Here is a 20790-nt window from a genome sequence, read left to right as displayed (position 1 = left end):
CGCAGACACATCTCTTTTGGTTCTCAAGCTAAAACGTTTAAGAACCAATGGTGTACCGGTACACAAGTTACTGTAAGAGTGCATAGTGTTAAAAGATTGCTTAGTGTTAGAATATATCATTTCCCAGACTCTCTAGAATAATTTACAAAGTGCAAGGTGTAATGCAGACTACTCTCTTTGGAGTGAACAGGAAGGGCTGTCAGTGTTGCTCAATGATGTTTTGCTTTTGACAAAACAAACACATTTATCCTTAATTTTCCATTATTTACTGCATTATTAATTATTTGCTATATTCTATTTTACCATTTTGGTCCTGCCTTTGCCAATCTTGTCCAATTTGACAAGATGTCATATTGACCGTCCACATTTCCCTAGAGGACCTGCCACAATGGAAAATAATATTTTATTATGTATTTCAGCTTCAACCATTTAAAAACAAACATTCTCTGTCTGTCTCTTTCTCTGTCAGACACCAACAAAGCAGCTGTGTGACTTCTCATTCACTCTGCCCTCCAGGAATTGGCTAGACTGAGATTACATGGCTTAATGTTTTCCTCTGCTTGTGAATGTCCCCTGCTGAACGTACTTTATGACTGTCACCTGAAGTGACCCCAAAAACATGACACAGTTTGCCTGTGTGTGCGTGTGCATGCGTGCGTGCATGTGAGTGGATGAGGCCTGTCCTGTCCAGTTCTTACTGACCTGTGTGTGCACAGCGGTCTGAATCCGTTTATGTGCATGTGTATATTTCTAAGAATAGGACCAGTGTGACTGAAGAGCACCGGCTCAGTCACATGACTGAACACACCCACTTTATGGACTGTGTGCGCGTGTGTGCCCTTAAAGGAGTAGTTCACTGCCAAAATGACTTTTTTTCTATTGATTAGTCAAGCCATGGAGACCTGAGTTCAATAATATGTTTTTGTATTTGTTGCATTCCTAAGACAAAAATGTGATTATTGTAAATTTACCCCCATTGATTCTGGATGGGGAACCAAATGCCTGGATGGGGACCCAAATAAGGCCCTGGATGGGGACCCAAATAAATGCATTGTGTCAGAATCAATGGGGGTAAATTTAGGGTCAAGGGTCAAGTACATTTGACCTCCATTGATTCTGACTCTGAGCTTGTGTCCCATCCAGGGCCCTTCATTTGGGTCCCCATCCAGAATCATTGGGGGTAAACTTACTATAATCAAATCTTTTGTCTTAGGAATATGACAAATACAAAGAAATATTATTGAACTCAAGTCTCCATGGTTTGACTAATCAATAGAAAAAAAAGTCATTTTGGCGGTGAACTACTCCTTTAAGAACAACTTTGTGGTGTTTTTAGATACCTCCACTATATATCTCAGATGCAAATATTGTATTTTTACCGCACTACAGCTTTAGTTAATGTGCAGATTATTAACACATCTGGTGCCAACCCCGAGTTTCCCGAGTTTGAAAAGGTACCACCCCTGTGCCAACCCTGAGTTTCCCGAGTTTGGGCCGTTTTTGAAGATTATTATTTTTATTTATTTTTTTCAATTTATTTTTTCCAAAAATGTTTTTTGGACCTCTAGGCATGATCGCGATCGTGAAATTGCATGTTTAACCCCCATACCAACCCATTCTTTCAAACGTGGCAGCCATGTTTGCTTACATCTGAAGAAAACATAATGGCTTATAAATCATGAATGCCTGAACGGATTTCCAAGCAGATTTTTTTGTTTGAAAGCTGTGAACAGTGTGCACACACGTGGTGCATCATCTAGGCATGGGCGTGCACGATCCGTGCACTATAAATTACATGGAAGTCTATGGAGACCATGGCATCGCGGGACATTGAAGAGAAAAAATCACTGCAACATAAGTGTTAATAGTGATATCTATTTAATGATAGATTATTAGGTATTTATTATAGGCTAGGGCACTCAGCAGCAGGTTAATCAGCCCCACCTTTACCAGCTGCAACATTAAAGTAATAAACACATGGTTGCAATGGCTGCAATCCAATAATGACTTTCTAAAATGGGACATTACGTACATCTTGATGCCATTTTCCTCATGCAATGAGGATTTTAAGCCTGGTGTATTGTGAACTTGTATATTGGCTCTTTTGGCACTCGACACTGTTGTACAACGGATCATAAATATGTATGTCAACATTATGTTGCTATATTTACTTTAAAACAATCTGATTACGTATTCCCCTCGTGTTAGACAGGGAAAGGGCTATAAAAACCTAATTAAAGGGTGTACCAAACTTTTCTCAGTTGATTCTTATGTATTTTTTCCTGTAGAATCCATTTCTGCAGTGTACATTTGTGTGTTGTGCATAATTAATGTTAGTATATTGACTCAAATATGATACACCCTTTAATCAGGTTTTTACAGCTTTTGTGTGTGTGTGTGTGTGTGTGTGTGTGTGTGTGTGTGTGTGTGTGTGTGTGTGTGTGTGTGTGTGTGTGTGTGTGTGTGTGTGTGTGTGTGTGTGTGTGTGTGTGTGTGTGTGTGTGTGTGTGTGTGTGTGTGTGTGTGTGTGTGTGTGTGTGTGTGTGTGTGTGTGTGTGTGTGTGTGTGTGTGTGTGTGGGAGTGATTTGTTGATGACTGTGCTCTGCTGATAAAAGCCAGTGTGCTCTCAATGTACTGTACAACCTCCTCTCACCAGACATTCAGACTCTGTCCTCTGACTACACAGCTCTGGTTGTCAATAGTAGTTAGACTAGAGTCATGACCCATAAGGGTCCATTTGCTTCCAATTGTATAATCTTGGCGTTGCAAACCAGTAAAGGGTCAATTTGTCTCCTAACTATCAATCATTTGGAACCTTCTCAAAGACTCCTGGGGGTCCCTGGAGCCACTGGGAACCACTGGCCTATAGGATGGGTTATGCTGTGGTGTTATTTATTTATTTAGCTATTTTTATCCCTTTTCTCTCAAAGCGTCTGTTGTGGTCGGGGAAGGACTAGACTAGGAGTGTAGTTTCAGGAGCAGGTAGCCATCGTGGCTCTGGAGTAATAGGTTGTCACAGCCCATTATTATTATTTATTATTTCTGAAGTAATGTTCTGGGACAAATGGACCCCCCCCCAGACCCTCTACTGATAGTGCTGAAAACACCTTTCCAGCACGACAGGCAGGAGATGTGCGAGCTTCGTAGTAGATAGAAATGCTCATTACGGACATCCTGAATATTATGTAGCTATAGTAGACATGAGAGGACCAGTGTCCAAAAATGCAGGCGATGTGGTCAGGAAGACCTTGTTTGATGTGGCGGTGGCCAGCAGAAGCAGAGTAGAGGTGAGGTGGTATTCCGGACATGGTCAGGTTGAGGTGAAGGTGGAACCAAAAAAGCCGGTAGCGATTATTCCAGCTTAATTGATGAACAGTGATTTCTGAGGTGAAGCAGTGTGGGAGCAACTTTTAAGAGGAACTTCAGTACCACTGTTGTATATTTGATGTTTGTACAAAAGAAGCTGCTACTCTTATTATTGTACCACTTCAACTTTGTTTTTTTACAACAAGGGTTCATATTTTAGATTGTAATTAGAGAAAAGAAAAAGTGAGTGTTAAAATATTTTCATTTGCTTCGTTCTATTGTCTTATCGTGTTTACCGTGTTAAAATGTGGGGCATGCGTAGTTGCGTACGCATGGGGGCATGCGTACAAGTGGCTAAATATGTCTTTTTAGACACAATAAGCCAGCAGTTTCTTTATTACTATTTACAGTAACACTTCTAGCTCCCATAAGTCACATCCAACCATGAAAGGTTGCGTTGTATCTTGGGAATGGGCTTATTCTGTGTGAAATTACATATTTAGCCTCTTGTACGCATTTCCCCAACCACTGAAATAAGAATCTCTAAAACAATAGAAAGAAGTAAATGAAATCATTTTAACACTCATCTTTTATATTCTTTAATTACAATCTCAAATATGAACCCTTGTTGTAAAAAACTAAAGTTGTCCTTTAAATGCTTCATTTGAAAATCAAATAAACAAAGTAAAAAAAGAGGAACTTCAAATGTTTCATGAGGATGGAGTCGAGCTTGAACGAAGGATGCGTCCCGTTTTGTGCTTGCCAGCCAGTATGAGGTGGGTGGGCGAAGTGTGGTGGTTTGTTTGCCGGTGTGAGAAGATTGACGTGCGGTGGTGCGCTTGCCAGTGTGACAGGGAGGAGTTATATACACCCGCTAGAGTGAGTGGGTGGAGTTTTATACCCGGGAGGAGCAATATTATGTTTGCCCCTGAGGTACGCTGTGCAGGCAGCAGATAGTGCTAACCTTGCTGTGTGAATGGTCAACGGGAAGCCAAAGTGATGTGCCTGAGTAGCAGTCACTTACACCCCTTAGTCTCTCATGTCCTCATCTGTGAACCACATTGCTACGTAATTCAATTCTAAACAGACCACCATTCTTTTTTTAATTGGGGATATACAGTATGGTGAGTTAGTGCAGGCACAACACATGCTGTACCACATCAAGTTGCTGGTTAGGGCCTGTCCTATAAAGAGGTCTCACTGCACACACATTATTTCAATGAAGTTAGGGGTTCAGTGTCTTGCTCAAGGACACTTCGACACTAACCCAGGGGAAGCCTGGGATCGAACCGGAGCCACTGCCGCCCCATTACAATGTTAATGGACCTACAATTACCCAATACCTGGAATTAACAACAATAAATAATAATTTGGTCCACAATCCTTTGTGATATTTGTCACTGTTTTACTGTATATTTGCATATACAGTGAAATGTCGTATCGGCATTTAACCTAAGGTATCAGGAGGAGAGGGGGCGCTACAGGGACAGCGCTGCGGGGAGCAGTTAGGGGTTAATTGTCTTGCTCAGGGGCACTTGGACAGGCAGACTGGGGCTGGTACGAGGCCCAGGGACATTCTTTTTCCCAGGAATAGGATCAAATCCCATCAGAGACTCCCCTTGTTTGTCTCCCATGCACCGTCTCTCCCTTAAACTGACACTCAGCTTGAATTTACATGTTGTTTCACTTCATTAATCAGTCTGAAAGTGCTCTCATTACAGCCGCTTTCCAAGATGGCCGTTGCCAAAGACGAAGTCCTCAACAATTTGTTCCCCTAACCAACATTTTTAAATCGTGGGCAAGCCACTAACCTGCTAATGAAGTAACTCTAGCCAGTAACAACATTTGAAAAGTCACCAATTTTGGTGTAACACTGAACTCTGTGATTAATGTCCTATTTCAGGGACTGAATAGACAGACACTCAGCCTGAATTTCAATTTTGTCTAACTTCATTATTCCTTGGAGTCTTTTCAAAACAGCTTCAATAGCAACATCAATTATATCCGCTAATGTTAGTGCCACCATTGTTGTTTAGAACTGTCTCCTAATTGCCATGCAATGTTTCCCTCTCAGCTTTCCTAATGTTTGTCTCAACAAAGAAAAATTGACTGCTTTCTTGGCCTTTTTAATAAAAAGAGAGAAGAGCATAATATGTACTTCATAAATTCCCATAAAAACGGTTTGGCCTGAAGCCCTTTCCTTCTGAACTGCTCTCCTCTAGAACACGTGGGTTTTATAATCATGTTCATGCTTGTGGCTTTGAAGCTGGAATTCCTCAGTAGTATTCTGTCACAGTGATTACTACCACTTTCTCCCTCTGGCACTGAGTCATATACTAACTATATTTATGTACACAGAGAGAGAGAGAGAGATGACTCATAGCTTTGATGTTATACAACAGTGTGTCAGGACTTTACTTTGGTGTTTTCTCAATTGTGTCTTCAAGTTGCCTAAAATGTAGCTCAAATTGCTTTTAGAATGAAGTAGATCACATATACAGTAAGCAAACTGACAAAAAGCTGAGTATGAGACGTTAGAGAGAGAAGATTTAAGGTTGGGTTTGATCCTAGACTAGCAGAAAAACCACTATTACACCACATAGGAGGTGGAGGTCTTAACCACCGTGGGTCTACAATAGGGGGTCCTCGGAGTTTCTTTGCGTATTTGGAACTTCTTTACCACTTTAACCACTTGTACCCTAGAATCTCTATTCATGTGTGCTTGTAGATCAGCTATCTCCTTGGCCTGAAAAACATTGAAGACCCAACATTGAATATTATTTCAAAACATTTTCAAATGATTTTTGAAATTTTCATGAATAAAAAATGCAATGATTTGCAATGATGCAATGATTATTTCATTAATAAATCAAATAAAAATCAAAGGCATTTCATAAATTACAAAACATATGTAGCCGATCTAAAAGCTAGTGTGCTTGTAGGTCTGCTGTTTTCACTAGTTTGGGTCATGGGGAAACGTCTAATTTCTCTTTTGGGTCTCGAGCTAAAAGGTTTGTGAACTACCGAGTCTCAGATCCTGTCAACATTATGCTCCCAACACAGTTAGAACTACCTGCCTGTTGGCAGTGCAATCTACAAGATGTGTGTTCCAGTTGGCACAAGGCCTGTGCTGTGGACCTTTGTACCGGCACTTCACTGGGGCCAGTGTCCACTAAGAGGTTAGAGAAACATCCGTTTGACTGGATGTTCACTCGTTTGAACCCCCAGACTGTGTGCAAAACTTAAGTCAAGTCATTTACTTAATTAAGAAAGAGCTGTTGTACGAAAAAAAAAAAGAAAAAAGAAGTGGACAAAGTGCTCTACTGTACATCCATAAGTCTTAGTTATGGACCATAACTAAGACTATTCCAATGTTATCACACTAAATGTCATAGTATTATCAATACTTGTATACTGGCATGTCTAAATGTATTAATTCTATTAGCTGCAGTTTTGATTATTACATCACATTACACATTACATCACATCAGCCGTTTAGCCAGATGACAGCAAACCCACAATAATGGTTTAGGGTCAGGTGGTGTGTCCATTACCCCTGTAATCTCACTAACAACCCCAGGTGCCACCCATTATCCTAAAGTAGGATTGGCTTTCTGCCCAGACAGGCATTTAATTAATTATCTTAAAATTAAATAAAAGACCCTCTAATGTGTAAATTAGATATAGGTAGTTAATTAACATAAGTGTGGGTGCACTGCACATGCACGTGTGTGCTCATGCTTGTACTTAAAAATAAGTCAGTGCCCCACCTGGGCCACCCTAGTCAAAGAAAGTCTTGAAACCACTGGTAAAAGACTTTGTTTGCACGGGGCAGCTCTCAGTGTACATGTGTGAACTCACTGTACTGTAACTGTAACTGTATCAATATTAAACTGGGTGAGATTAGAAAAAGTTCTAAGTTCTATGTCAACTTTCCCTGGATAAATAAACTGAGAAAAGCGCAAACATTTTCAGCCACAGGAATTTGTGCTTTCCATTGCTAATAATGTATTTCATCCATCTAACTCTAAGACTGGAGAAAGTTACATTTGATAAATGGCACCACTAAAAGAAACCCAATTTTCTTTTCAAAATTTGAAAAGGTAGTGGATATTCTGAAGACAAGTACATTTTCTTTATTTTGTTTCCCCCACATGATGATCCAATGCCTAGTGAAATATAGATATATATATATATATTAAAAATAGTAAATCTACAAGCTCACAATACCTCGACACATTAAGTTTATAAATCTGCTATTTTTTTAATTTATTTCCCAGAAAATCTGGGGGGAAAAAAAGACAGAAAAAGAAAAAAGAAAAAAGATATTTACACACGAGTCGCGACCCATAACGTTTGGGAACCATTGCCCCCGCCCAGAGCAGGGCTTTGCAACTCTCCCTCAGATCAGTAAATCTCTGGTGGATTGTGTTGTTGAGCCTCCATTAAGGACAAAGGCAGTGATTAGTTTAGTATTCTAGTGCGGAGTGGCCCTTACATGCAGGGGCCCTGTCACTCTCCCTGATTTACCTGCTGCTGTCACAGCCTCAATGACCAGCGACACACCTCCTTCCTTCCTGCCCTGACAGAGAGAGAGTGGAGGGGTAGGGGGGATTGTGGGGGGGTTCCGAGAAAGAGAGGGAACGGAAATGCACATTACACCCTCTCAACCAGGCTACTACTATAAAACTGTGTGTGTGTGTGTGTGTGTGTGTGTGTGTGTGTGTGTGTGTGTGTGTGTGTGTGTGTGTGTGTGTGTGTGTGTGTGTGTGTGTGTGTGTGTGTGTGTGTGTGTGTGTGTGTGTGTGTGTGTGTGTGTGTGTGTGTGTGTGTGTGTGTGTGTGTGTGTGTGTGGGTGGCAGCATCGGGAGAGGGCGGCAAGGGGGATCACAGAGCTGTGCCCGGTGCCACCAAAACTCTTCTGCCAAAAGTTTAGTTTCCTCCCCCTCCTCTTCCTCCTCCCCTGGGTCTCCAAAAGGAGGGAAGGTCTGTCTTGCTGCCTGCTTGCCTGTCTGTCTTTCTGCCTCAGCCTGTCTGTCTCTCTGTCCGTCTGTCTCTCTGTCCGTCTGTCTGTCGGAATGTGTGGCTCAGTCAGTGCAGACTGAGTGGTTAACCTGTTAAAACCAGTCAAAGCATCTTGTGTCATTTTAGTAAAAAGAAAATTAATATAGCATCATAATAATTGTAACCACTTTTATTGCTTTGGCTACTCAAACATAGCAGATCTGCAAGCTCATAGTGCATCACTGCATGCCACGCTATGAGCTTGTAGATCTTTGTTCAAATCTTGAATACATATCATTTTGGGAGCACCACTTAATATAACCAGTAAGACTCCCTAATCGGGAGATAAGCGACCGTAGGTGGCTTATCTCCACAAATAGGGCAAAAATTTGTTTTTCCAAGATCTTCCTGATCCATGTTGATGACATGAGTGTAGACATGCTGTGTACTGATATTTGTGATTTTAGGGCAAAAACTGTAGGAGCAGTGTCCAAAAATGTGTTTTAAAAATCGGCCTGAAGGTGGCGCTAGAATAGGGCCATGTGAGAAATGAGGGGTGGGGTCTCCGCGTTGCCTTGGCGGACGAATAGGTACCGGCCCCGGCTCTCCCGGACGCTCCTAGGCCGAGTTACGGCATTTTATGTGCGCTGCAGTGGCAGGGGGTCCTCCACTGGGGGCGCCACCACTTTTGCATCCGTTCTGGAGCACCAGGAGTGGGTGGTCCCCGGGAATTCCCCGTGAGCAGCCCCGTTGGGGTGGTCATTTGGTCATTTTTGCACATTTGGTCATTTTTTACATCTGGGGGTGGGGCTCCGGGGGTCCTTGGAGGTTGTAGTTTGGCAGGCAAGGAGTGTGTGTGTAAAATCTGGCATGGATCGGGTCAACGGGTGCGGAGATATAAGCAGGGAAAAAGTGTGACGTGTGACGTGTGAGCACATTTGGTCATTTTTTACATCTGGGGGTCCCCCAGGGACCTGGGGGTCCCTGGGGCTCCGGGGGTCCTTGGAGGTTGTAGTTTGGCAGTCAAGGAGTGTGTGTGCAAAATTTGGCATGGATGGGGGCAACGGTTGTGGAGATATGAGCAGGGCAAAAGTGTGACGTGTGACTGACTCACTCACTCACTCACTCACTCACTCACAGACAGCCGGTGGAGGTTTTGGTAGTAAATGCGACCTACGGTCGCAACAATTTAGGTTTTTCAGAAAAGTGTTAGGATTTAGAAGACATTTTTAGAATGGGGTGACAGAAGTCCCTCGACAGTCATGTCAGTGAAACCTTGTTGAAGTGATCTGACAGGTCCTCAGAGGGAGAGAAGAGACAATGAGAGAGAGAGAGATTAAATTAGACTGCAGTTGCATAAGAACAGACCACAAGACCCATGACATGTATGTTACATGTGACATTGACACGCACACATGCGCGCACACACACACACAAGCGTGCACGCGCACAGACACACACACACACACACACACACACACACACACACACACACACACACACACACACACACACACACACACACACACACGTGTGCATGCACACACACCAGACACACATAAATTACACATGACAAGTTACACATTCACATACTGGACACAGGAAGAAGGAAACAGGACATGTGCTCCATCATAAACCTGTTCTCATCTGACAGATAGGACAGGTGGATGGAGAGAGTGACAACAAGCTCCACTGTCCCAGAGTGACAAACAGCAGGAAACAGCAGGAAATGTTGTTCCTTCCTAAACTCTGTTTGCTCTTTCTCTGCCTCGCTCATGGCAGTCTGCAGTCGTGTTCTGTTTCTGTGAAAGACGTAAACATGCCGTGAGCACGTGGCGATTCCAGACTCCTTCAAGCAGCAGACACAGCACTACTTTGGACCAATCCATTTCTCCTCTTCGCCCTAACCCTGAATCACATTGAGATCATTCCGCTCTGAGTTTCTGTTGTTTGACTGTGTAATGCGTGTGCGTGCGCGTGTGTGTGTACTGTAGATAGCATTAGTAGGAGAGACGTGGACCACCTGGCCTGCTGCATGCTGTAGTGATTAGGGGCCCTGACCAGGACCCAAGCCTGGGTTTAAAAATACTGGGCTCATGACTACCCCAGCCCCCACCACACCTTACTCTCAAACACTACTACAAGCTGGAGTTGCAGGCTAACACATAGCCTAAAGCATACAACTAATGAGCGTTTAGTTGTACTGTATGCTTTAGTTGTAGTTTTTTGTTTATTTAACAGGGGTCATGCAGTACATAGCTGTTGGGCCAGAATTAGCTGTACTGTGTAAAGCCATTTTGTATCTGCAGCCACTGTGTGCAGCCTATAGCAAAGAGAAATCACCAAAATACACCATATGTAATATTTTATACTTTAATCTGTTACAAAATGGAAGAAATAGCTACAAGGTCGCGTTGTGACAAGCACTGTGAGCTTGTAGGTCTGCTATTTCCACTATTTCTGAGAATGTTTCAAAATGTACATAACCTTTTCAACATGGAAAGATTTATGACGATTATGTAAAATGAATTGTGACTATCTCAAATAATTGCAATTAGGCGATTATGTAATAACTGTGACAAGCCTATATACTGTACATACAGTGCTGGCTTTGTTGTTGGAGCTAAACAGGATGGTGTGGAGGTGAGCACATCATGGCTAACCCTTTCCACCCGTCCAACACACATTCATCCTCCCAGTACTCCCAGACTGACGGACTGGGTCAGTCCTTTGTGCCGGCTGCCAAGAAAGGTTAAGAACCACTAGTAATAGGAGAAGCCATGTGGTACTGTGTGTTCTGTACACAAACAGATAAGGAATTTACTATCTGCTCTTCGTGTTTTATTTGGCCACACACACACACATACACAGTACACAAACACAAACACATGAAACTCAATGAACATAAACATTGAAAGCTGTTGTGCACCAGGGGTGGTAAAAAAGACCCTTGGGCCCAGCTTTGCTGCTGGGTCTGCTCTGCTGCTTCCCTTGAGTTTCGTATCGCTGTTAAAATGTATCGTTACACCTCTAGTTTACTTACGTCTTACGTTCTGGACCAGAGTAAGTACCATAGACAATCCATAGTAATAAGAACCTTACCTGATTTGAAGTAGAAACCCAATAATTTTTGATGATCGCCTTGCCTAGGCTCTTCAAATGCAATATTGTAATGATTCCATAACGTTTATACCGAAGGCAGAGACATGGCTTTATTGTTCGACTGATGGATCTGAAACGTATTGATAACTGACTCTTCACTTGGTGAGTGGGGCCAGAAGCAGCCCTAGCAGCAGCAGTGTTTTATTTTTAAACATGGGATGTTCAACTATTTTTTCTTTTCTAAACTTTTTTTCTCCCTCTGCTTTTCAGCAACCCCCTTACGTTTCTTTCGGTGACATTATGTCTTATCTCATGTCCTCTGCGTTCGTGACTGTCTGACTGAGATTTGAGTTTGAATTAGACAGAGCCAACGTGCAGTGAAAACACACAGGTAGGGGGGGGTGAGAGCCGCTCTTCCCGCGTCGAGCAAGTGATATGATAGGGCCATCACGTAGCCCTCCCTGGACCTCCCCCTTTTTTAATGGGCCACTTCTGGAGTGTAAGCGGCCTTGTGGCCTAATTTGAGCCTTTTCTTTTTCGTTCGCAGCCTTGCGGCACAAATAGCAGTTCGCGGGCCGTTCTGTGGCCCACTGGGGACAGGTCACCGGTGTCCCCCATGCGAGATGCGTCCCTACTCAGAGTTACAGACCTGTTGTTGAGAAACTGTGCTCTAAACGGTTCTCTCTGCCAGGATCGTGTGTGTGTGTGTGTGTGTGTGTGTGTGTGTGTGTGTGTGTGTGTGTGTGTGTGTGTGTGTGTGTGTGTGTGTGTGTGTGTGTGTGTGTGTGTGTGTGTGTGTGTGTGTGTGTGTGTGTGTGTGTGTGTGTGTGTGTGTGTGTGTGTGTGTGTGTGTGTGTGTGTGTGTGTGTGTGTGTGTGTGTGTGCGTGCAACATCCCACATCTAGCATGCTACTATAAAGATGAAAATGTAATTAGACTAATGGAAACACCTGCCACTCAATTAACCTTGGCACTGCGCCCATGAGTCACTCCCCCTATCTCCACCCATAGCAGAGGCCAAATCACACCTCCCTTGTCCCACCACACCCCCACAATGTAATGTCTTCAATGGTAGTTATGGACATAACAGTCTCTCTCTCGCTCTCTCTCTCTTAGACACCATCCCGTATCTTTTGAGCGGTGTCACTCACACGCACAGTGACATGCATCAATGTAAAACAACACTTAGTTCACTCACACCTCGACAACGTTTACAAACTCTATAGTGTCACACCAGGGTGATTTAACAAAGGAAGGAGCATACCAATAGACCATCGTCTGACCAGTTGACTCCTGTAGAGTAGGTGTTAAGCGATGTGTGCGTCCCCCCAAACATTAAATCACCAATACAACACTGCTCAAAGTAGAGTTCTAATGACAAGGTGATGTAAAACCAACTAAGAGAAACAGACCAGTAGACCCTTTGTGACCTGTACACTGTACTGTATGGGCTGTATGAATGCATGTAATTATGGCTGCAGTATAAAGTATATAGTATACTGTACATCATGGAAACTGGGAACTTTCAACTGCCATCAAAACTCAACAGTCACATCCTTCCTGTTGCTCTAGCCATGTGAATCAACACCACCACAGCTTTAACACAAGTCCATGCTGAAGCTTTGATCTGAGCATCATTAGCCGTTTGTACAATGTTATCACCCCTGTGTCGTCATAGGTGAAAATAATAAGGCTGACCCAAGTGAAGACCAATCTGTTTCTTACGGTGCATTACATACAAATATGTATTCTGTGTGTGTGTGTGTGTGTGTGTGTGCGTGTGCGTGTGTGTGTCAGTGTTTCTGACCTGGGTGAACTGTCGCAGTGTGCGCTGGGCCACCAAGATTCAGGACGTGTTCACTGTGGCGAAGTTACTGGCCCTGTGTCTCATCATAATAGTGGGACTGGTTCAGATCTGTAGAGGTAAACTACTCAACTACACACGCAGGCACGCACGCAGGCACGCACGCACGCACGCACGCACGCACGCACGCACGCACGCACGCACACACGCACACACACACACACACACACACACACACACACACACACACAGTTCTGACTAGGGTAAAGTTGGTAATACCAACTGGCACTGGCAGATCACACTCTGTCCTGTGACAAAGTACAAATATAGTACAATAAGTGATTCATATAAACCTAACAAAGAATGAGTAAATAATCTTAATATAACAAAAGGCAAGATAAAGCCTGAATATCTAGTAGAAAGGTTTTATGCACAACAAACAAGAATGTTTAAATGTGGTACTGAAGTAGGAACTTATTCATGACAATGTTGCCACCTGCTGGCCATTAATGGTCTTTACACGAAGGTGGAAAAAGGGCATATCACTTCTCATAGCCTCTACTGGTTTTGTTACTTACTATGAAGATGTTTAATTCAAATTAACAAAGTTTATAATCTGTCTGTCATTTAGGATACTATGATGCGTTGCGTCCCAGTGTAGCGTTCCAGTTCAAAACTGATCCCTCAGTACCAGAGATCGCTCTGGCCTTCCTACAGGCCTCCTTCGCCTTCAGTGGCTGGAACTTCTTAAACTATGTTACGGAGGAGGTGGTAGAACCCAGGAAGTAAGAACACACACACACACACACACACACACACACACACACACACACACACACACACACACACACACACACACACACACACACACACACACACACACACACACTTTCCTTTGTCTCTTTCCCTCACTCACATCTCTCTCTCTCTCTCTCTCTCTCTCTCTCTCTCTCTCTCTCTCTCTCTCTCTCTCTCTCTCTCTCTCTCTCTCTCTCTCTCACACACACACATGCACACACTAAAGATGTAGATTACAAACATGTTTTCTTATATCAGTGGTAGTCAAACTGGAGTCTGGGGATCCCCAGGGGTCCTTGGGGGGACTCCACATGGTCCCTGGCTAAATTTGTCTCCATGCAACACGTTGTGAGCTGATATTTTCAGATGGGGTTCCGCAGACAAATACATAATTTGGCGGTCCTTGACATGAAAACCACTTGTGATATGTTATTATGATATTATACTGTATGTTATAGTTATGTGATGTTGTTTTGTCCAGGAACCTACCTCGTGCCATCTATATCTCCATCCCCTTGGTAACACTGGTTTATACACTGACCAACATCGCCTACTTCTCCTCCATGAGCCCAGAGGAACTGCTAGCATCTAATGCAGTAGCTGTGGTCTGTATCTATCTATCTGTATCTATCTGTATCTATATGTCTGTGTCTATCTATCTGTATCTATATGTCTGTCTGTCTGTCTGTCTGTCTGTCTGTCTGTCTGTATCTATCTATCTGTATCTATCTATCTGGCTGTCTGTCTGTGATGTTGATCAGACATTAGTAGATTATTTTGTTGTTATTTATTATTATTATTATTACAGACATTTGGAGAGAAGTTACTTGGAATGTTCAAGTGGGTGATGCCCATCTCAGTGGCTCTATCTACCTTCGGAGGCATCAATGGATACCTGTTCACCTCTTCCAGGTAAAACACACACACACACACACACACACACACACACACACATACACACACACACACACACACACACACACACACACACACACACTAAACACATTTGTTATCATTTTAACCCTACCATGTATGCGTGTTAGGTTGTGTTTTTCAGGGGCTAGAGAAGGACACTTGCCCTACCTGTTAGCCATGATCCACCTCAAGAACTGCACCCCTATCCCCGCCCTGCTTGTCTGCGTGAGTACTGCGCCAAGTAGTCAACTAAAGTAACCTCACAAGAAAGAGAGTGGGTCTGCAGTCCTGACCTGCAGTGTGTGTGTGTGTGTGTGTGTGTGGGGGGGGGGGGGGGGGCACAGGTGCCTTATGCCACACAAATCGGGTTGATGGTTTACTTCCCTGTTGGGGGTTGAGGGCGGGCGGGGACACACCCGTCCATAGACACTGTACAAATGAAACCAGTGTAGTTCCATTTGTACACTTGAACTTGAAAGAATGTGAGCATAACTCGATAAACAATAAAAGAAACTTGCCGGTTGCACGGCCAAGTGTTGCCAAAAGTGGAATAATGCCAGCGCTCACAGAATGTCCTTCGGGTACTTAGGTTATTAGACACAAACGTGTTTTGGCGCCATGCCTTCCTCAACGTAATCCATTTGTAGACTTGTCAGAGTTAAATGAACACTCAGGGTTTTACCTTTGGGTTTGTCTCTCTCTGTGTCCACACAGTGCTCAGCGACTATACTGATCCTGTCTATAGGGGATACACACAACCTCATCAACTATGTGTCTTTTATCAACTACTTGTCATACGGAGTCACCATCGCCGGCCTGCTCTACCTCCGTTATAAAAAACCCAACATGATGCGACCCATCAAGGTAACGCACTGCATGCACGCGTGTGTGTGTGTGCATGTGTGTGTATTTTCCACATTTTGTCACTTTTCAGTAGATCTGCTACTTTTGATACTTTTGTGACACTGTATGAAGTAGGGCATTCATTTACGAAAGAACGTTAAAATATGGAGATACAAGGTTTCTGCCCAACAGCAACGATTCCTAAAGCCCCGTTGTCCTCCTCCTCATCCTCTCTGTTTTTAAGGTGAACCTGTTGATTCCTATCAGCTACATGCTGTTCTGGGCCGTTCTGCTGGGCTTCAGTTTGTACTCTGAGCCTGTGGTGTGTGGCCTGGGCATGGTCATCATGCTTACTGGTGTACCAGTCTATTTTGTGGGAGTATACTGGCAAAACAAACCCAAATGGTTCTATAGGGTGGTCGGTGAGTAAGTCTTTATTATCAATAACCTTTTTTAAATAAAAATAACTGCATTTCTACAGCAAGGCCCTGCATTGCTGTCTAATGTTTTGTCCTAAATAATATTTTCCCCCTATAATTTAACAGATTTATAACCTTGATTCCTTACAAAAATGTTGATATTCATCTGCCCAGAATGAACCCCTCTCCTGAATAGGGCATAGCAGTGGGGGCCATTTTTTGGGGTCAAACTAACAAATGATATTTATTTAATATAATATAATTAAATATTCAAATATATTTTGACACAGAATCAAATGTTATATGCTGATGATGCACCAGGTTAACAGATGGCTTGGTTCCAGGCTTAAAATAATTTATACAAATCTCTATGGGAAAAAGTAATGGGTTTTCAGTCTGTAGAACCACAAAATGGACGCCACTGCTATGCCCCGTTAACCCCCTCTCCTCTTGTTGTGTGTTGTTTCAGAGCGGGTGACGTACGTTGGACAGAAGGTATGTTATGTAGTTTTCCCTCAGCAGGACCCCTTGGATTCAGAAACCGAGCCACTGACCGACACCAAACACGACTGACAGCCATGTTTCATCTCTTTTCTATTGGAAGTTCGGCTTGGTTTTGATTTTTTCTTTTTTTTAGGTGTGGGCAGTACACACCCGTAGTTGTTGTTGTTTCTTTTGACAAGACAGTCAAAACTCTTTTTTTTTTTACATTTATGTTTCAAACTATTGAAACATTGGACAGGCTACAACAACCAGACAAGCACCAGACAAGGCTCCAGTCCACGTGTCTCCAGTGTCAGGAGTGCTTAACCACTGCACCACCTGTGGACAACTGCTTTATTTTGGGTGGTTTTTCTTTCCTGCGGTGCTGAGCTCCAAGCCCCCCAGTCTGAAGGAATGAATCTGTCCATATTATGAGACTTTATGGGTCATGGACCCTCAGCCATGTCACACTTATTTTGTTTCATTTGACTGCTTGTTGGTCTTCTGTTCTCTGTGATATGCACCTTTCATGTGTCTTCTCTCAATTAACCATTTAGTTTTTTTCATAATTTAGCTAAATCTTTGTGCCTTATTGCCTTCCAGAGTGTTGAGAGTTGTGTACGTGAAATAGGGATGCAACAGTATTATATTCCTAGTGATTATACTTTTTCGATTAATCTAATAATCGAGAAGCACGCTTTTATTTTGTTTTTTATACACCCATGCATCGACTTAAAAAAAATATTAATAGATTTTTTATTTTATAATCGACTAAATTGATTAGTCTGAATAACCACTTTTTGTCACGCAAAAAAGAGAGAAAGAAATCCCCCCCCCACAGAATCGATAAAGTCGATTAGTTCGATTAACTGTTGCACCCCTAATGTGAAGTGTGTGTGTTATCGTTGGGTTCAGGGTGTGTCGGGGCTATCAGATGATGTAACAATTCTAGCCTATGCAGGATGAGGTACAGTAGGAAAGGGGGATAATTGTCTTTTTGTTTAGTTTTTTGACAGCACTTAACATCTATTCAACTGCTCACTATGTCCTGCCACTGACAGCATCAGGTCTGCTGTCACTGATCAATCTTGTGACATTAATATGTTCTGTCTGCCCAGCTGAGCTGGCAGCACACTCTTCTGTACTTACTGCACTTCCCCCACCTGCCTTAGCAATATTACAATCTAACAACTACCCTTTGTGTTCTCTCTGGTTCTAAACAATAAGCTGTTTATCAAAAGACACAAGTCAAGTCAAAACTGTATTGTGCAGCATCTGTCATACAGTACACAGGAAAACTCTTATATCACAGCAATAATCAAATGTTTATATACTGTGTACAGTATACATAATGATAAAGATAAAGGATAATGAAGAAGGCAAGGACATCACTCTAAATGTATTATTTATTGCCACAATAAATAGTGCTGTCCTTGGCTTCTTTATCAATGTTAAGTCCTTTTAAAGGAAATGTTCACCCCAAAAATGAAACATTTGATATCAATAACTCGCCCTGTGTTGCCTTGAATTACAGGAGACATTTTCTTTTCACTCATACCTCCACGGTGAACGAAGATTCCAAAAACTGAGAAAATGCTTGATGAATTGAAGTTAACAGCGGCCAATGTTAATAACATAAAGCTCTATGAAAATATCCCAGGCGAGCTACTTGTTTGTTTATCCAAGAATTGTAGCGGGGAAAAAAAGGACCACAATAGAAATAAGCTCTCTAGATTTCTTTGTTTAGACAGATATGTACAAATGTATGGTCATGTATGTGCATTTTTGTCAATAAAAGCATCAATAAAAAAAAGGTTTGAGTGAAAATACATGTGTTTTAAACGTGTTGGACATACGACTGGATACATGACTCTTGGATTATACTTTACAAGTTGAGTGGGAGTTTATAAACTAATGTTTTGATGTAGTTTTTTGTTGTTAAACCTGGCCCTTGTTAACTTCAGTTCGTCATGTTAAACTTTTTGGATTCTTCGTTCACCATAGACGTGAGAAGAAAGCAAATCTCCAGGAATTCAAGGCAACATGGGGTGAGTAATTGATAGGGAAAACTGTGGGTTCACGTTGTACCTTTCTGTGTATTGTCTATATAGTAGGCATGTTGACTATGCAGACTGATGGCTTTGTAATGAATTGAAGATGTAGCGCTTTTGATGCGTGAGCAGAGATGTGACACTGAAATAGTAAGATTCATACCCTGTAGCTTAGCAACCCCTAACCCTAGATGGTTAAAGTTGATGGATTTTCATTTCAAGGACCCCCACAGATTACTATGCATTATATAGGCCAGGGACCCCCATAACTCAGAGAGTACGTGAATAGATTTGCCCACTCTCTGAGCTCCCAATAATTTAGCTGGGGAACCCCCCTGGAAACCTCTCATGGACCCCTGGGGGTCCCCGGACCCCAGTTTGAGAACCACCTCAGTAGATATTGTATGTGGATAGACAGACAGATACAGTTTTTCTGGTGCAGTGGAATGGAGGCTAGGGAAGCCCCGGTTTGATTGCCAGTGCAGACAATTCCCAAATGTGAAGCTGAAATACCCCTAAGCCAGGACACCTTACCCCTATGCAATATGTGTAGCATCCTGCTCCTGTATTGGAAACTAGCTATACACAGTATAATGTACAATAATGCAACAGGGAGTTGCTATATTTGTCCTTATAAAAGGAAACCATACTTACACACGCATACACATAAACACTCATTGAAATGCCTGCAGAGCCCATCAGCATGTTGGAGTAGGGACTGGATTGGTGTCTAAATGTCTATGGATAGGAGTGGAGGAAGAGCTAGAGCAAGAGCAGTGGTTCCCAAACAAGTCCAGGTGTGCCTTTTTGAGACAACCACCAATTATTACAGCATTGTTTATTTTAAATTCACTGAGTTCACAATACAGAGTCAAATGATATACCAGCATTTCCCCAAAAACATTTTATTTGCCATTAGTAATAAGAAAAAGGAAAAAAGTACACAGTGATAACATGTTAAAGAGTCTATGCAGATACTGTACGAATACAAGTGTGCCTTGACATTTCGTTTGAAAACCACTGAGTCGAGAGCTAGTGTCTCAGGAAGGAATAGAACCTACTGGCTTGGAATTAGGGGTTGAAGCTGGGGCCAAGAGTAGTCCAGGGACTAGGAGTGGATGGACAAGGGATTGGGGCTATGTGGAATAGAGGTTGAGGACAGGGACTACATGTTGAGACTCAGGAATTTGACATTCCTAGCCTTGGTCTCAATGTGGAAATGTTCTCAAATGGGTCTGGATGAGACGGTCATGGCTGTCAACCAGCAGATTCTTGTTAGAATTAATGTATTCTGTGTGGGACAAAATTACACCATGTTTTACTGCGTAAACTTTACCACAGGATCTGTTGATGTGTCACTGCTGTTGCATGGCCACTGGTGTTGAGCACTTTAATTTCTGCTTGGATTCACACTAGCAACGCTCCATTCACCAACACAATTGTGTTGTGAGTTGTGACCAAGAGAGTTGAATACATAGTCTTATCCAGTCTGTCACCTGGAAAGATCAAGTTCAACTGGTCAATTGAGTTTTCAATAAGGATTACATTAACATCCACTGGCTATAAGAAAAATAATTAAAGAACCATGCATGTGGACCAAGGTTAATACTGTTCCATCAATCTGGGTCCACATGGATGTTATTTAAATATGTGGCTTGCAGTGAATCTCAGAGCTGAAAAAATTAATGTCATATATTCTTTAGAATATGTCTAGATATATTATCCAATAAATAGCCTAAGAAAAGAAATAGTATTGTATACACGTACTGTCTGTAAACTATATACGGTATATGACTTGTATTTCTTGAGTGATGCTTCTCTGTTCACTGTGTGTACACACACGCACACCATCATCCCAGTTCTGTAAATACTCTAATCTGTAAAGATTGTGAACCAGCATCGGGGATTCTTGAGAAAACCCATTCCTCAGACCTGTTGTGATAAAATATACATACTGTATGTATGGACGGTGTACCTTTTTTTGTGAACTGATGTTTTGTAAAAAAGAGCTTAAAGATGTAAAAGGATAACAAGATAATAGGTCAATAAATATAATTCTCAGAT

The 20790-nt window shown here is 42.4% G+C and overlaps 1 protein-coding gene across 1 annotated transcript in view; it reads left to right on the top strand.

Annotated features, from left to right (window-relative positions):
* Positions 1-20790, top strand: part of slc7a10a (solute carrier family 7 member 10a) — a 40745-nt gene extending 19955 nt beyond the window's left edge. Inside the window, exons 4-11 of the mRNA XM_080729290.1 lie at positions 13211-13336; positions 13849-14002; positions 14497-14620; positions 14824-14927; positions 15059-15155; positions 15645-15794; positions 16018-16195; positions 16662-20790. Coding sequence (XP_080585416.1) covers positions 13211-13336; positions 13849-14002; positions 14497-14620; positions 14824-14927; positions 15059-15155; positions 15645-15794; positions 16018-16195; positions 16662-16765 — 1037 coding nt within the window. The 3' untranslated portion in view covers positions 16766-20790. The remainder of the gene's footprint in view (positions 1-13210; positions 13337-13848; positions 14003-14496; positions 14621-14823; positions 14928-15058; positions 15156-15644; positions 15795-16017; positions 16196-16661) is intronic.

Source organism: Nannobrachium achirus (assembly GCF_963921795.1).
Source record: "Nannobrachium achirus genome assembly, chromosome: 7".
Lineage (NCBI taxonomy): Eukaryota > Metazoa > Chordata > Actinopteri > Myctophiformes > Myctophidae > Nannobrachium > Nannobrachium achirus.
The sequence above is the reverse complement of the archived record's forward strand: the minus strand, read 5'-3'. Positions and strand labels throughout refer to the sequence as shown.